General features: G+C 28.4%; 1 protein-coding gene and 1 pseudogene across 1 annotated transcript; one reads left to right on the top strand and one right to left on the bottom strand.

Annotated features, from left to right (window-relative positions):
• Positions 1 to 4,271: 4,271 nt before the first annotated feature.
• LOC126656397 (uncharacterized) lies at positions 4,272 to 5,222 on the bottom strand. The gene has a single exon (XM_050350968.2). The coding sequence runs from the start codon at positions 5,172 to 5,174 to the stop codon at positions 4,584 to 4,586; it is 591 nt and encodes a 196-aa protein (XP_050206925.1). The 5' UTR covers positions 5,175 to 5,222; the 3' UTR covers positions 4,272 to 4,583.
• A 6,899-nt stretch (positions 5,223 to 12,121) lies between these two features.
• On the top strand, positions 12,122 to 14,625 carry LOC126656688 (glutamate receptor 2.8-like; annotated as a pseudogene).
• The last annotated feature ends 48 nt before the right edge of the window (positions 14,626 to 14,673 follow it).

Below are 14,673 nucleotides of genomic sequence, written 5' to 3'. Positions count from 1 at the left end.
CCTTTAAAGATCTGATAGCAGGAAAAAAAAGATTTGATAGCAGAAGATTTTTGTTGGGTAATTCAGATAAAAAAGATAGGCAAAACCAGTCTCGAGATCCTTATACTTCACCATTTCTGTTCAGAAAGCCCTTGTCCAAAAACACTTGTCTTTTTAATCCTTATGCTTGCAAAATTTTATTTTTTCATGCGCCTATACCGAAAATATTATGTTTCCAGCCTTATACTTGTTTTCAGTTCATAAAAAAGAGCATGAAAATTGAAATTTAACAAGCATAAAGATTGAAAAAATAAGTTGTTGGGATATGAGATTTTTGAATAAAATGGTAAAATACAGGGATTTTAAGATGAATTTTCTTTTAAAAGATTAAAAGAAAGAAATTTACTATACTTATATTCTTATTAATTTAAAGGGCAATATTACAAAGTAGGAAGTTATCTACTTTATCTAGCATTGGCCTCAATGTGTCAAATTAATATTTCTAACTATAATAAAGCTTTATTTTGCTCCCTCAATTTGGTATAAAATATTAATTAAGTTCATGACTTTGGACAAAAATTCACATAGGTTGGTTAATTTGGCTCATTTTACCCCTTACCTAATGTGTCAAAAAAATTATTGGAGCAATTGGAGATTAGCTGACAACAAATTATTGAACTGATGATGTAAAACGAGTCTAAATGCCTATATTGAAGGTGTTTTCGTCCAAAATACCTATTTTAAAAATGTTTTTGTTCAAAATAACAAACTTGGCTTTATTTGATTTTTGTTCCAAGTTAAAGGAGCAAAATAAAACTTTGTTATTTCTAATAATGTCAAAATTCTAATTGCATTATAAGATATGAAATGGTATAATAAGGTTATCTAATGCTAATATATATAGTCAACTTTTGTCGAGTAGAACTATTTAGATAGTTGAATTGAATGACAAATTTTGTCAAATGTAATTTGTTCATACTTCATTTGTGGCAGTCGGTAGTAAAGAATGCAGTTGGCCGTTATAGTAAAACTCTTTTATTCTTTAGATTATCTTTAAAAATACTTATTTTCAAATATAAAATAGCAATTATATGAAATTATTGTAATTAATTTAAATATGAATGAAAGTAATAGATAATTATTTTAAATAGGGTAGGTTACATAACTGCACCGAAAAGTTGTTGACTTTTCATGCGGTGCTTTTCGCATAAAGGAATTAACATTCAGTACAAAAAATTTGAATAAAATTTCATTTTATACGAACTGTCATGTCAGCAGGCCTGACACATGCGTCAGGCCTGCTGACGCATGAACATTTGCACCAGCTGTGCTGGTGCACATGCTCCACTGACCCGCGGGAGACGCGCGGGTCAGCCTGCTCAACTATTTTTTTTTTAAAACAAATCTTTTCTTATTTATTTATTTATTTAATAACTAAATTTTACCTAGTATTTAAAACAAACAGTTTACTTAATTTTTTTTCTTCAGTATCTATTTATTTATTATTTAATATTTAAATTTTAAAATACTAATATTAATTTTAATTTTAAAAATATAAATATATTAAATTTTAGAAATATAAAATATAGAAATACACAAATAATACTTCCATCGTCTCATAAAAATAGACATATTTTTTTTTCTATAAAAATAAAAAAGTAGCCACGTTTATTATTAATCTAAGATAAAATTATCAAAATACCCTCATGATTCTATTGTTAGAACATTAAAAAAAATATAATTTTATAAATTACTTATCGAATACATTATTCTTACACATCAAAACACGGGTTTGATACATAAAAAATATATTTATTATGTATAGATTATATATCTACTAAGTATATTTTAAAAAAAATATATATCATGTATAAATTATGTATCAACGATTTATCTTTTTAGCACATTTTAAAAATGTATTTATCATCTATAAATTATATATCATATGTATATAAAATATGTATACAAAATATATATGTAATACATGTATTAAATTTTTTGATAAGTCTCTAAAATGTAAAAAAAATATTAGTAATAGAACTTAATAAATAAGGAAAAGGTTTCGAACAACGCATATGCATTGTCAATGTATTAAATATGTATCGTAGGTGTATCAAATATGTATACAAAATATAGAGAAAAATGTTTCGAACAACGAATGTGTATTAAATATGTATTGGAAATGCATCAAATATGTATTAGAGGTGTACCAAATATATATATACAAAATATATATGTTATACATGTATTAAAATTTTCGACAAGTCCTTGATATGTATAAAAATATTAGTAGTAGAACATAAAAAAGACAAAAAAATAAGGACAAGGTTTCGAAAAACGAAAATGTATCAAGTATGTATTGGAAATGTTTTAAATATGTATCGGATGTGTATCACATATGTATCCGAGATGTATTTAATATATTTTTCAAATGCCTTTTGTATGTATAAAATATACATCGGTTGATTCAATTAAATTGATAAAAATTAAAAAAAAATAAAGTTTAATTAATTCAATTAATTAAACTTTAATTTACTACATTTAATTCACTTCTTAATCCAAAAATTTAAAAAATAAATATATAAATAATTTATTTTGAGAGAAAATATAAATAATATATTTACAAAATAAAAGTATTTTTTGTTTTGATGTTTTAAAATAAAATTAATATAAATATTTTTTAATTAATTCAATTATTTATATTTTTAAAATTAAAATTAATATTAATATTATTATTTTTTTATAAATTTATAAAGATCGGATTATTTTTAACATAATTTAATTGAACTTAAAAAAAACATAAAAAAATAAGAAAATTTATTTGAAAAACGAATATGTATCAAATAGATATTAAAAATATTTTAAATGTCTTTGTATGTATCAAATTGATTCAATAAATCGATAAAAATAAAAAATAAAAAATACCAATTTAAAAAGTTAGTTAATTTAATTAATTAAACTTCAATTACTATATCTAATTCATTTCTTGATTTAAAAATTAATACAAGTATTTTTTAGTTTATTTAATTATTTATATGTATATTTTTTTAAATTAAAATTAATATTAGTATTTTTTTTATAAATTTATAAAGATTGGATTATTTTTAGCATAATTTAAATAAATAAATAAATATAATTTTTGAATATATATATATAAATAATTTTTTATAATAATAATTTTTTAAAGTATAAATAATAAATAATTTTTAAAAAAAAAGAATCATATGATGTGTTTCACTCTTATATAGAGTGAAACAAATCATTTAACTGACCCGCACATCATGCGCGGGTCAGTTACTTAGTGCACCAGCTTTGCTGGTGCACTAGAGAACATGACGCGCGCTGACATCAGCAAAATTGGTATTTATTGTAATAATTTGGTGTTATTTGATACATATGTAAATTTTTGGAGAAAAAAGATACCCATGTAATTTGGGCCCAAAAAAGGCTTACTTATGTAATTAAACCTTTTAAATAAATATTCTATATTTTCTTGTTAATTTTATGAACTGAACATGCACCAAATCTCTTTTTCAACAGTGCGGTTATTCTAATGATCTATAAAATGCAAACCTTTATGACTATTGTCATTCTAACACTTAATTTTAATCAGATATTTTTTTTAATTATAACATAATTGCAGACATCAGATATAAGTTTGTTTTCTAGCTTACATGACTATGTATTTTTTACTTACGTAATTATCATATCAAAATAAATTAATAATTTGTAGTTTAATGAATGATTATACTTATTGTTTTTTATTTAAGATATATTTTATACTTGTACAAAGTGGAGCTAACATAGCAATCACATAAGCAAAGACAGATTCTGCTCATTCAGATTTTATAACTATAATATAATGAAATAAAATCAATAGAATTGAAAGTTTCAATTAGAGATACAACAACAGTTAGGAAGTCTGATTTTCTTTTTTTAAGATTATTAGGTTTTTTTTTCTCCAGTATTGCCAATAAAAATACAAATAGCTAACCAATGGGGTTGGTTCAAGTAATAAGCGGCTTGATATCGCTTAAGCAAAGTCTCGGGTTCGAGTCTTGTGAATGCAGAAAATTCCCACTAGAAGACTCACCCACCATGCCAGGCGCGCGACGCTGGTCGGATCCGGATTAATCAGGGCGATGCTTTGTAAACCGGATGGGCTTACCAAAAAAAAAATACAAATAGCTGAAGTGTTAGCATCAATATTGGTACTTAATATAAAGTATTAAATAACTGATTACGAGAGTATCGCCTAGTTCACAATATTATTTCAAGAAGAAATTTTCCGATAAAAAAACACAACTAGATTTTACTTTTACTTTGTACCTATAAAGTTGACATTATACATATTTGGCCCGAAATTTTTACACTGAATTGAAATAATACATAAGTATAAGTTTTTAGAAAAAATAGAAACAAAAAATTATTGCCACATGGTAAAGTCCGGCTGTCGCGTCAGCGTTTTGGCCGAAAAAACTTCACTAAAATAAAATTAAAGTTTAGAACTCAAAATCAAACAAATCAAAATTCGATCATTAAAATGTAACAAAGCGATAGTTTGGATATTGCGAGTGCAATATGAATATGATTCATATGAAGAACTAGAGAACTGTGCTTAGCTCCAAACTAGAAAGTGTCCCAGGACTCAGAATCGGAAAATGACACCAACCATGAGTAGACGGTGAGAAAATATTAAACTCGAGAGAAACACTCTCCGAGACCTTCCTCGGTTTCGAATCCGGTAATGTATCGGTCATCAGCTCGTGATACAACGCCGAAAACGGAGTCTTCACGGGAGAAGGATAAAACTGTTGCACCGATCCTGTTGCTGCTGCAAATTCTCTGCTAAAAAATGCAGGTTCCCTTTCAAGATCGAGCGGAGGCGGAGCAACACGTTGTAGCCTCTGCTGCGGCTGCTCCAGTGACTGATCGAACGGTTCAGCTGCACCGGTCAGCTTCTGAACAAGGTCCCTGAAGTTTATAGGATCCACGTTATACACTCTCGGCGGAGTTGGTGGCAATGGTGCAATTGGTTTCTTCCATGGCTTCATCTGATGAGGCTTACGAACCGAATGAAGCGACGAGTAAAATGAGTGTGACGAGGCTTTAACAGTGTTGGTTTGTTGCGGGTATTTTGATAAGTACATCGGAGGAGATGATGATGAAGAAGAAGTAGTTGAATATTTATCCATTTATGATATGCTTTTTGACCAAAGTGAGGAATGAGAAATAATCAAAAGATTAGGTTATATTTATACGAAATTCTTGAGATGGTGTAAGTTCTAATTATATTCAAAATTTTGTGTTTGTTACCGGTCACAACCAAAACTTTTATTTTCTTACAGTTTCAATCCAATTTGAGAGATTTGTTGCAATTACATACCTCAGTTTTTTTATTTATGTGGAAAATTAACTCTTGTGAAAATACATGTAGATCTCATATGCACAATGCTAAAGAGACATCAGATAAATAAAAGACTAATATTTATAAGTCAATAGCTTTTCTCTCTTTTCTCTTTAAAAACTCTAGCCATTTATAGTTTTTTTTTATACTTTTTGGATGTTGATAATTTTTTTTCCGTTGACGGTAACTATTTTTTATGTTATTTTAATTTCATAAAATAGAATAAATTGTTAAGTCTTCTTTCTTGATAGGTTAAGATTTATCAACGAATCATAAAATAAAAATAGATTAAAATCTTTCAATAATAGAAATATAATTATTTATGACTTATAGTAATTTTTTATTATTGTTTTATTATTTGTTTTTTTTTTGAATTTTTTTAATGAAAGATTGTTGCTGTTTTTTAATATGAAAAGTTTGTCAAATGGTGATTGAATCATGTCATGATTGTGATTTTTGATATCAAAAATCAGTTTGTAGGTGTTGAAAAAAGTTTGATCGAGCACTGTATTATTAGCGAAACAATATTATCGATAATATCTTTTTATTTTTGTAAGCAGCTATATTGCAAATCAAGCAGCGTATGCATGTTAGCGTGAAATGCTAGGTTCTTTTCAGGTTATGGAGTTTAATTTTCAGCTTTTTTGAATTTTTTACCAATAAAGACTGTTTGATTTTTGATTTAATAATTTAATGAATTAGGAAAAAACACATCAAACACAAAATATATAACAAAAATTAAAAAAAAATTGCTTATTATTATCGTTAACACGTAAATATGTTTCTTCCACATATATAAATTGAGATATGATTGTAATAAGTTTTTCAAATTGAGACAAAAAATAAAATTGAGACAATATTTAATGGCTTTTAGGCTTTTTTAGGTAATAAGACAAGAAGAAGGCAACGGCCAAATAAAGCTGTTCACAGGCGAAAAACATAATCAAAAATTTAGTGGACTACTATTTACCGCCCCAAATAACCACCCACCGCCCAACTTTTGACCAAACTACCCCTAACCTATTTTCAGTTTTTTTTTTTAAATCAATTCTTTCAATTCAATTAAAAACCCAACGAATATTCAAGCGGATTTATAATAAAAATGTTAAAATCGACTAAAAATAAATCTAACAATTAATCGGTTTTAAATTTGTTCATTTAAAAATTTTTAAATTTTTTTTTAAAATTTTTTAATGGACAATCGCCCTAAGATGGCGATGGTCCAATGGACCATCGTCCAGCTTTGGCGATGGTCCAATGGATCATCGCCAAAGCTGGACGATGGTCCAATGGACCATCGCCATCTCCTGGCGATGGTCCATTGGACCATCGCCAAAGCTGGACGATGATCCATTGGACCATCGTCCAGCGTTGGCGATGGTCCAATGGACCATCGCCAGGAGATGGCGATGGTCCATTGGACCATCGTCCAGCTTTGGCGATGATCCATTGGACCATCGCCAAAGCTGGACGATGGTCCATTGGACCATCGCCATCTCCCGTCGATGGCCCATTAAAAAATTTAAAAAAAAAAATTAAAAATTTTTAAATGAAAAAATTTAAAACCGATTAATTGTTAGATTTATTTTTAGTCGATTTTAACATTTTTATTATAAATTCGTTCGGATATTCGTTGGGTTTTTAATTGATTTGAGAGAATTGATTTTTTTTTTAAAAAAATGAAAATGATTTAGGGGTAGTTTGGTCAAAAGTTGGGCGGTGGGTGGTTATTTGGGGCGGCGAATAGTACTACCCAAAATTTATGTGTGTGTTTGCTATCAGCCGACGGACGGATGTGATAGCTAATACATATACAAATTATTCATGCATCATAGCTAAATTGGTCCACTTTGCTGAATTTTTGACCATTTTCTTTCTTAGATTCTTTCCATAGTTTTTCCTTCTTTTTTTGGCAAAAGGTAGTGATATTTATATATTTTTAATGAATTATATTGACATAATCAGTAATATATAGCGATTTCCGTCAATGATTTCAAGTAACAATAAATTATCGTCATTTTTTGCTGATTTGACGCCGATATAGTGTTATAATCAATCTTTAATATGACGTGATAATACATCTTTCACTACCATGTGGCCACAATTGATAAACGAGTTGTTTCAATTCGAATATGTCGGTTCACAGTTCAAAAAAATTAAGAATTCTGTTTAACAGTTGGTATTAAAACTGATGTTCCAATTTTAAGAAATTTGGAACTGGCTTGAAACCGGTTTCTTTACGATTTTAAAACAGTGTTGCCCCAGTTTGAAAAATTCGGTTCGATCCAATTTACATGTCGAACCGGCTTGTAGCCACCTCTAGTCACATTATCACCTTGTCATCACAAATTGCCACATGATATGAATATTTGTGACGCATTGGCCATGTCATGCCAAATATGATTGTATTGCATATATTTTATACTTTTTTCTGTTTGCTTTAACAGATTAATAAAATTTTAGTGTTGGTTTTAGTGTTTATGATAGTGTAAGGATCAAACTGATTTCGTTCGTAATAAGAGTGTAATTTTCAATTCAATATAAGTATCCAATCGTTCTTGAAAAACAATTCTCATTAGTGAAAATGTTTGTGATTTGATAATGATAATTGAAGATAAATTGCAAGTTGCAACCAATGAACGAAAACAAACTCAATCATAAACTTAATTAAATTAATATAATATTGGGTTACTATTAAATAGCCAGCCATTAAAGAACAGCTTAGATCTGGACAAATCTGGACAAGGTGGAACCTGAAAAATGGACCAGCCGCCACCTTTGGACTCATGTAATAAATCTTCTAACCGTCCCACGTGGACTTTTAGAATCTTTGAACAAAAAGCTGCTCAACAATATCCAACGATTTTTAATTAGTATAAAATAAAATCATGAATTATGATAATACAAACTATTTAAAAAAAAAAGAAATAAAGAAGATTTATGACAAATATCACACTCCATGATGACATGATCAATAGATATTGTGTTCAACATACACTGAACTTGTTGTAAATCTTTGTTAAAAGTGTTCCAAACAAAAAAAAAACACTAAAGTCTAACCAAAAAATGGTAATCGAAGATATTAAATATTAGTATAAATTTAGTGTTTAAACTTGTTCGGAAATAACCATTTAATATTTAAACAAATATTTAGATCAATTTGATGTTTAAACCGGCTACAGTAACATTATAAAACGAATCATTTTACCTCCTAATTTTACACCGAATATAAAAAACATAAAACTATAATATTTTGATAAAAAAAATAAAAAATTTATATACGTCTAAATTATTTAATTCTATAAAGTGAGAATATAATGACCACTCTCTTGATACATCAATTTGTCTTTAAAATTTGAAAAAGGATTTTCAAAATATACATTATTGTTTTTTATTTTAAAACTATTATTTTAAAACTATTATGTTTATTTTTTCCAAAAAATATTATTTAGTACTATCAACTAAAATATTATGAAGAATTAAATTAATTACTATAAAAATATTGGGATTTTTATCACAATTTGATAAATTTTCCTTTTTTGATACATAATGCTATGTTCAAGGAGTAAAATGACCATTTAACCAACTGGGCATGTGTTCCTTGTGTTCATGGGTCGGACCCGCCGGGTTTTTTTTAATTTTTTATACAAGCCCGACCCGAGCCTGACTCAGGCTTTGTTTTTATCCAAAACGGCCCTAACAATAAATTTTTATGGGCTCGGAGCGGATTTGGGTGGACATACATGTAAAATCTATAAAAATAAAAGTTCGAGCTCGCTCATAAAATAGCGGGCTTTTTTTAGACTCAGCCCGGGCTTGAAACGGAAAATTATTGTCCAAGCCCGGTCCTTAGGGTCAGGCTTGGACATATACCTAAAGGTCTAGTTTCTTGTCATCATTTTTAAAAATTACTTGACAAAATCACCTATTTATAACTTTTTAGTTGGTTCAAACATAAAATTGATATAAATATTTAAGAATTTTTTTGTTCAATTTAAAAAACATGAAAATTTAATTGTGCTTAAAAAACGAAAAAGGTTGATCTGTACTTTTATAAAATACTCGAAAATACTTTTTGCCTATAAATGTTTAATGTGGTTAAATTTGTATTTTATCTTTTAAAATATAATGTTAATTTTAGATTATGTTACACTAACTGTATCTGACCATGCTCGTCTTGGAGAGTTAGGATAATTTAGATACCTTGAGCAAAAAATGAATAAAAATAATACTATTTACTCTTTTAGTTTAGGCATAATGCCTTAAAAAAATCCCGACCTTTTAGCCCCTTATCAATCCTATCCTGATGTTGAAAACTTGTCAATTTTACCTTGTTTTGCATTTTTATGTTTCAATTGTATCCTGAAATATTAAATTGACGTCTTTTTCATTTAGAAAAAATTAAAAATATTATGCATGTCTAGCATATATTAATAGTATGTTTTTAAAATTTATTTAAATTTAGTTAAATTAATTAAGAATTTAAATTAGTTTTAAGTTGATTATGGTTTTTTGTTAGTTTTTAAAAATAAAGGATTTATTTGTATTTTTTTGAATAAAAAGAATTTAATTTTATCTTTACATTTAGTTAATTGAATGATTTCATCATTTAAGTAAAAAATAATTAACAAAAATTTTAAAATTGGGGTACAATTGAAATCAAAAAATTCACAAGTGTTTAAAGTTGACGACTTTTCCACGTTGGTGTGGAATTGAAAAAAAGTTTAAAGATGAGAGGTTTTTGAGTGATTTTGTTTCCATAGGCTTAACTCTATTAGATGAAGTTAAATTATATATAAGTTAAAAGATAATAACTTCTTATCACAATAAGTGAGCCATACTATAAGAAAATGATGATATTGTGTAACAATCATCCTACTTTTCAGCTACCAAATGAGCCGCCCAAAAATATAATATAGACCGAAAATTTAGTGTAAAGATAATTGTCATTAAAATTTCTCATCATCAAAATATTTAAGTTTATGTAAATCCGATAATTTTATTTAAGATGAAAAGATATTTAAGTAAATATTATTTTTATTATCTAAAATCTCGGTCACTGTATCTAGTATTTTACCAAAAATTAGCTAAAATAAATTGAATTAGCTATTAAATTTATTATCTATGATTACTTTGATTGTTATATAATATATTCTTTATCTATTATTATTGGATGAATATGTCACAACCCTATAATATCTGAAATATTACAACCCTATAACTTTTAAAAAGTTAGTTGTCTTTTTCCAACATTGATCAAATTTGCTATTTTTTCTTTGGTCAGTTAACTTTGTTAGTTGATTTGATAAAAAAAAATTGATAATTAAAAATTAAATTAGATTAAATCTAATTCTCAATTTTATTTTTCATTTAAAAAACTCTATAAAATTATTAATTTTTTATAAATATTAAAAAGAGTTTATAATTATTACTAAACTTAATATATTTATAACTATTTTTATTTGCACTTAGAATAAGTTGAATAGTTTTTTTTAAATTAATATAATCTAATATATTTTGATTCAGAAAAAAATAAAATTTCATTATGTTTCTACTTTATTTTAAAGTTTAAAATTTTTCTAATTCAAATGAAATTATATAACAATTATATTGAATTTTTTTATTTTAAAATTGAACCAAATATATTATATTAATTTTTTTAACTCCAATTCAAAATTTCATTTTTAATCTAATTTAAAAGAACAAATATATAATAATAAATATATTTTGGTTCAATAAATAATTTTAAAATTTATTTGAATTTTTTTATTAGTTTTATATATATATTGGAAAGAAAATAAATTTATAAATTTAATTGAATTTAATTCTAAATGTTCAAATCTTTTGTCTAGTCAACTAACCGAATTAATTAAAAGGAAATTATAAATTTGATCAAATGTCAAAAGAAAAACAGTCGATTTTCTAAAAAATATGGGAATAATAATTTTTTGAACCTAAAAAATGATGATTCAAATAAAAAGAATTGTCAAATATAAACTAGGCCTAATATTAAAATAAATTCAAATTTTTACGGGTGTTGTAATTCTATTCAAAAAAATCCTAATTTCAACATTTCATTGCAATTTTAGCCAATCGTTTTCCAATCAATTTAATTGTTTTAATTTTTAGTTGAATTTATAAATTTACTCCGTAATGAGCAAAATCCATTTTTCAGAATTTCAAAATTTAACTTCTAATATTAAAAAATAAAAAATAACGTTAAACTCTAATAATACTTTCTCTAACTTGTTCGATGATTGAAAAAAGAAACAAATTTGAAGTTAAAAATGACTAGAAAAGTCAAATGAAGCTAATAAGTATAGTTTTAAGGTGAAAATTGAAAATATTATATTGATAAATTAAAATTAAAGTTGCAACAAAATATTGAAATTATACTATTATTAAAAAATTAAAAGTTTTAAACAAAATTGCAACAATTTGCAACAATTTGGATTTAATTTATCATTAGGCCTATTGTCCCTATTAATTGTTCGGAAAATTATACAATACCACTATTACGCCATATCATTCGAGCAACAAATAAATAATATATTAGCCATGTAGAATATTTAATGATAAAAAATATATAATAATTAATTTTTTTATGATAAATACTTATTAGCACATTGTTAATATATATCATGCCAACGGCCATTATATGAAATAAGCTCTGATTATTGCTATGAAAGCAGTGTCACTTTTTTTTCTTCACAGAAATAGAAATTGGTGGGTGGGATGAGGGATGTTAGTTTTGTAGTTGAACATCTTTTGAAGTTGATGACTATGCAAACTCCGGTTTTCATTGTTCATGTGCCGCCTTTTGTGGGCTCTCGTCTTTTTACTAAAACGCGGGAGCTTGGAATGATGAGTGAAGGCTATGTTTGGATCATAATTGATGGGATGGCTAATTATTTGAGCTCTTTAAACCCTTATATTATTGAATGTGTGATTGGTGTTCGGCCTTATGTTCCGAAGAGTAAAGAGCTCGAAAACTTTTGTGTTTGTTGGAAGAGAAATTTCCTGCAGGAAAATCCAGGAAATGTTGATTCTGAATTGAGCATTTCTGAACTATGGGCGTATGCTGCTGCTATTGCATTAGCCTTGGCAATTGAGAAAAATGGAGATGCAAATCTCGCCTTCCGGAAGGCCAATACTTCTTCTTCGTCGAATGACCTTGCATTACTTGGGGTGTCACTAAATGGTCCTGCACTTGCTCAAGCATTATCAACCACTCGCTTCAAAGGCCTTACTTACCAGATATTTCCTTTTCATTAAAGGACAGTTACCACTATAAGCTTTCCAAATAATCAACATCATGGGTGATGGAGCTAGAGGACTTGGATCTTGGACACCTAAGAATGGACTTGTCAAGAAACTGAACTCATCAGTAGCAAAAACAAGCACTTCTAAGCCTAATCTTGCCTCTGTTATCTGGCCAGGGGATTCAACTTCTGTTCCTAAGGGATGGGAAATTCCGACGAATGGCAATGAACTACGAATTGGAGTGCTAGTGAAGGAAGATTATAGTGAATTTGTAAAGGTGACAAGAAATAGCAGGACTAATGCTACAATTGTCACAGGTTACTGAATATATGTTTTTGACGCTGTAATAGAAGCATTGCCTTACTCAGTGAGTTATAAATACACCCCATTTGTTAAGCCTGACGGTACCATTGCAGGAACATATAAGGATCTAGTCAATCAAGTGTACACGGGGGTAAATCTTTTAATCTTTCCTTAATACTATAATTAATTAAGTTTATGTATAATGTTGTCTGAGTTAATTTTACGTGTTCCTTGACTAATAGAATCTTGATGCTGTGGTGGGAGACACAACTATAATTGCCAACAGATCCTTTTATGTGGACTACACATTGCCTTACACCGAGTCATGAGTATCAATGATAGTTCCAATTAAAGACAACAAGAGTAAAAATGCATGGGTTTTCTTGAAGCCTGTAACTTGGGATCTTTGGGTGACAAGCTTCTGTTTCTTTGTTTTCATTGGATTTTCTGTCTGGGTTCTTGAACATAGAGTCAATGAAGATTTTACCAGGCCCTCCTTCTTATCAAGTTGGCACAGCCTTTTGGTTCTCCTTCTCTACCATGGCTTTTGCCCATCGTAAGTAAACTACGTATTGATATATTTTTTACAAGAATAAGTTATAAATATAGAGTTCCGGAATATTATAAGCATTTTCGGAAATGAAATGTAGGACTCGATAAGTTTTTCCGTGTAACATAGATATAAAATAAAGAAGTACTAGTTTATAATTTCAGGGGAAAGAGTGATGAGCAACTTGGCCAGAATAGTAGTAACCATATGGTGCTTTGTAGTATTGATTCTCACTCAAAGCTATACAGCTAGTTTAAGCAGCCTCCTCACTGTCAAGCAGCTCATACCAACCGTAACTGATGTTCATTCGGAGATAATGTAGGGTACCTGAAGGGCTCTTTCGTTCCAGGAATCTTGGCAAGCTTAGGTTTTGACGAATCGAAGTTCAAAATGTACAAATCTACTGAAGAATGCGATGACCTTTTCTCGAAACGAAGTAAAAATGGCAGCATTGTTGCTGCTTTTGATGAAATACCATACATAAAGATGTTTCTTGCAAAGTATTGCTCCAAATATACTATGGTTGAACCGATGTTTCAGACGGGTGGCTTCGGATTTGTAAGTTCCTTCCCTCTTTCTTGCTCAACAAGAAATTTTCAGATAAGTTTTACATTCTGATAAGGAGTTTCAGGTTTTCTCTAGAGGATCTCCCTTAGTAGGCGATTTATTAAGAGCGATCCTGAATGTGACAGAAGGACATAAATTGAAGAGGATTGAGGAAGCATGGTTTGGAAAACAAGTCAGTTGTCCTGATCCAAGCTCTACTGTTTCTTCCAGTGGCCTTAGTCTCAGAAGTTTCTGAGGATTATTTTTAATTGCAGGAGTAACTTCAGTGTTAGCTCTCGTCATATATGCACTCATCTCCTTTTACCAACGTCGGCAAATATTTCTACCTAATCCGGATGTATTAGATTTTTCATCGGTATGGAGCAGAATTATTAAGTTGCTCAAACTATTTGACCACAAGGACCTGAAATCACACACTTTCGGAAAGGGTAGTGAAGTGAAGGTAACACCGTTGGCGACGCCAAGTCCTTCAATCTATTCCGTCCGAACAGATTTTCCTGAAGAACATGGGACGCCTTCTGTAGATTACAGCTTCTATTTGGACTCTAATGGTTAGAGTCAGCGAACATGATACATTGATTACAAAACTTTACTAACACTCTCT

Source organism: Mercurialis annua, linkage group LG7, assembly GCF_937616625.2.
Source record: "Mercurialis annua linkage group LG7, ddMerAnnu1.2, whole genome shotgun sequence".
In the NCBI taxonomy this organism is placed as follows: Eukaryota; Viridiplantae; Streptophyta; class Magnoliopsida; order Malpighiales; family Euphorbiaceae; genus Mercurialis; species Mercurialis annua.
Note: the sequence above shows the minus strand (reverse complement) of the source record. Positions and strands in the feature narration are given on the sequence as shown.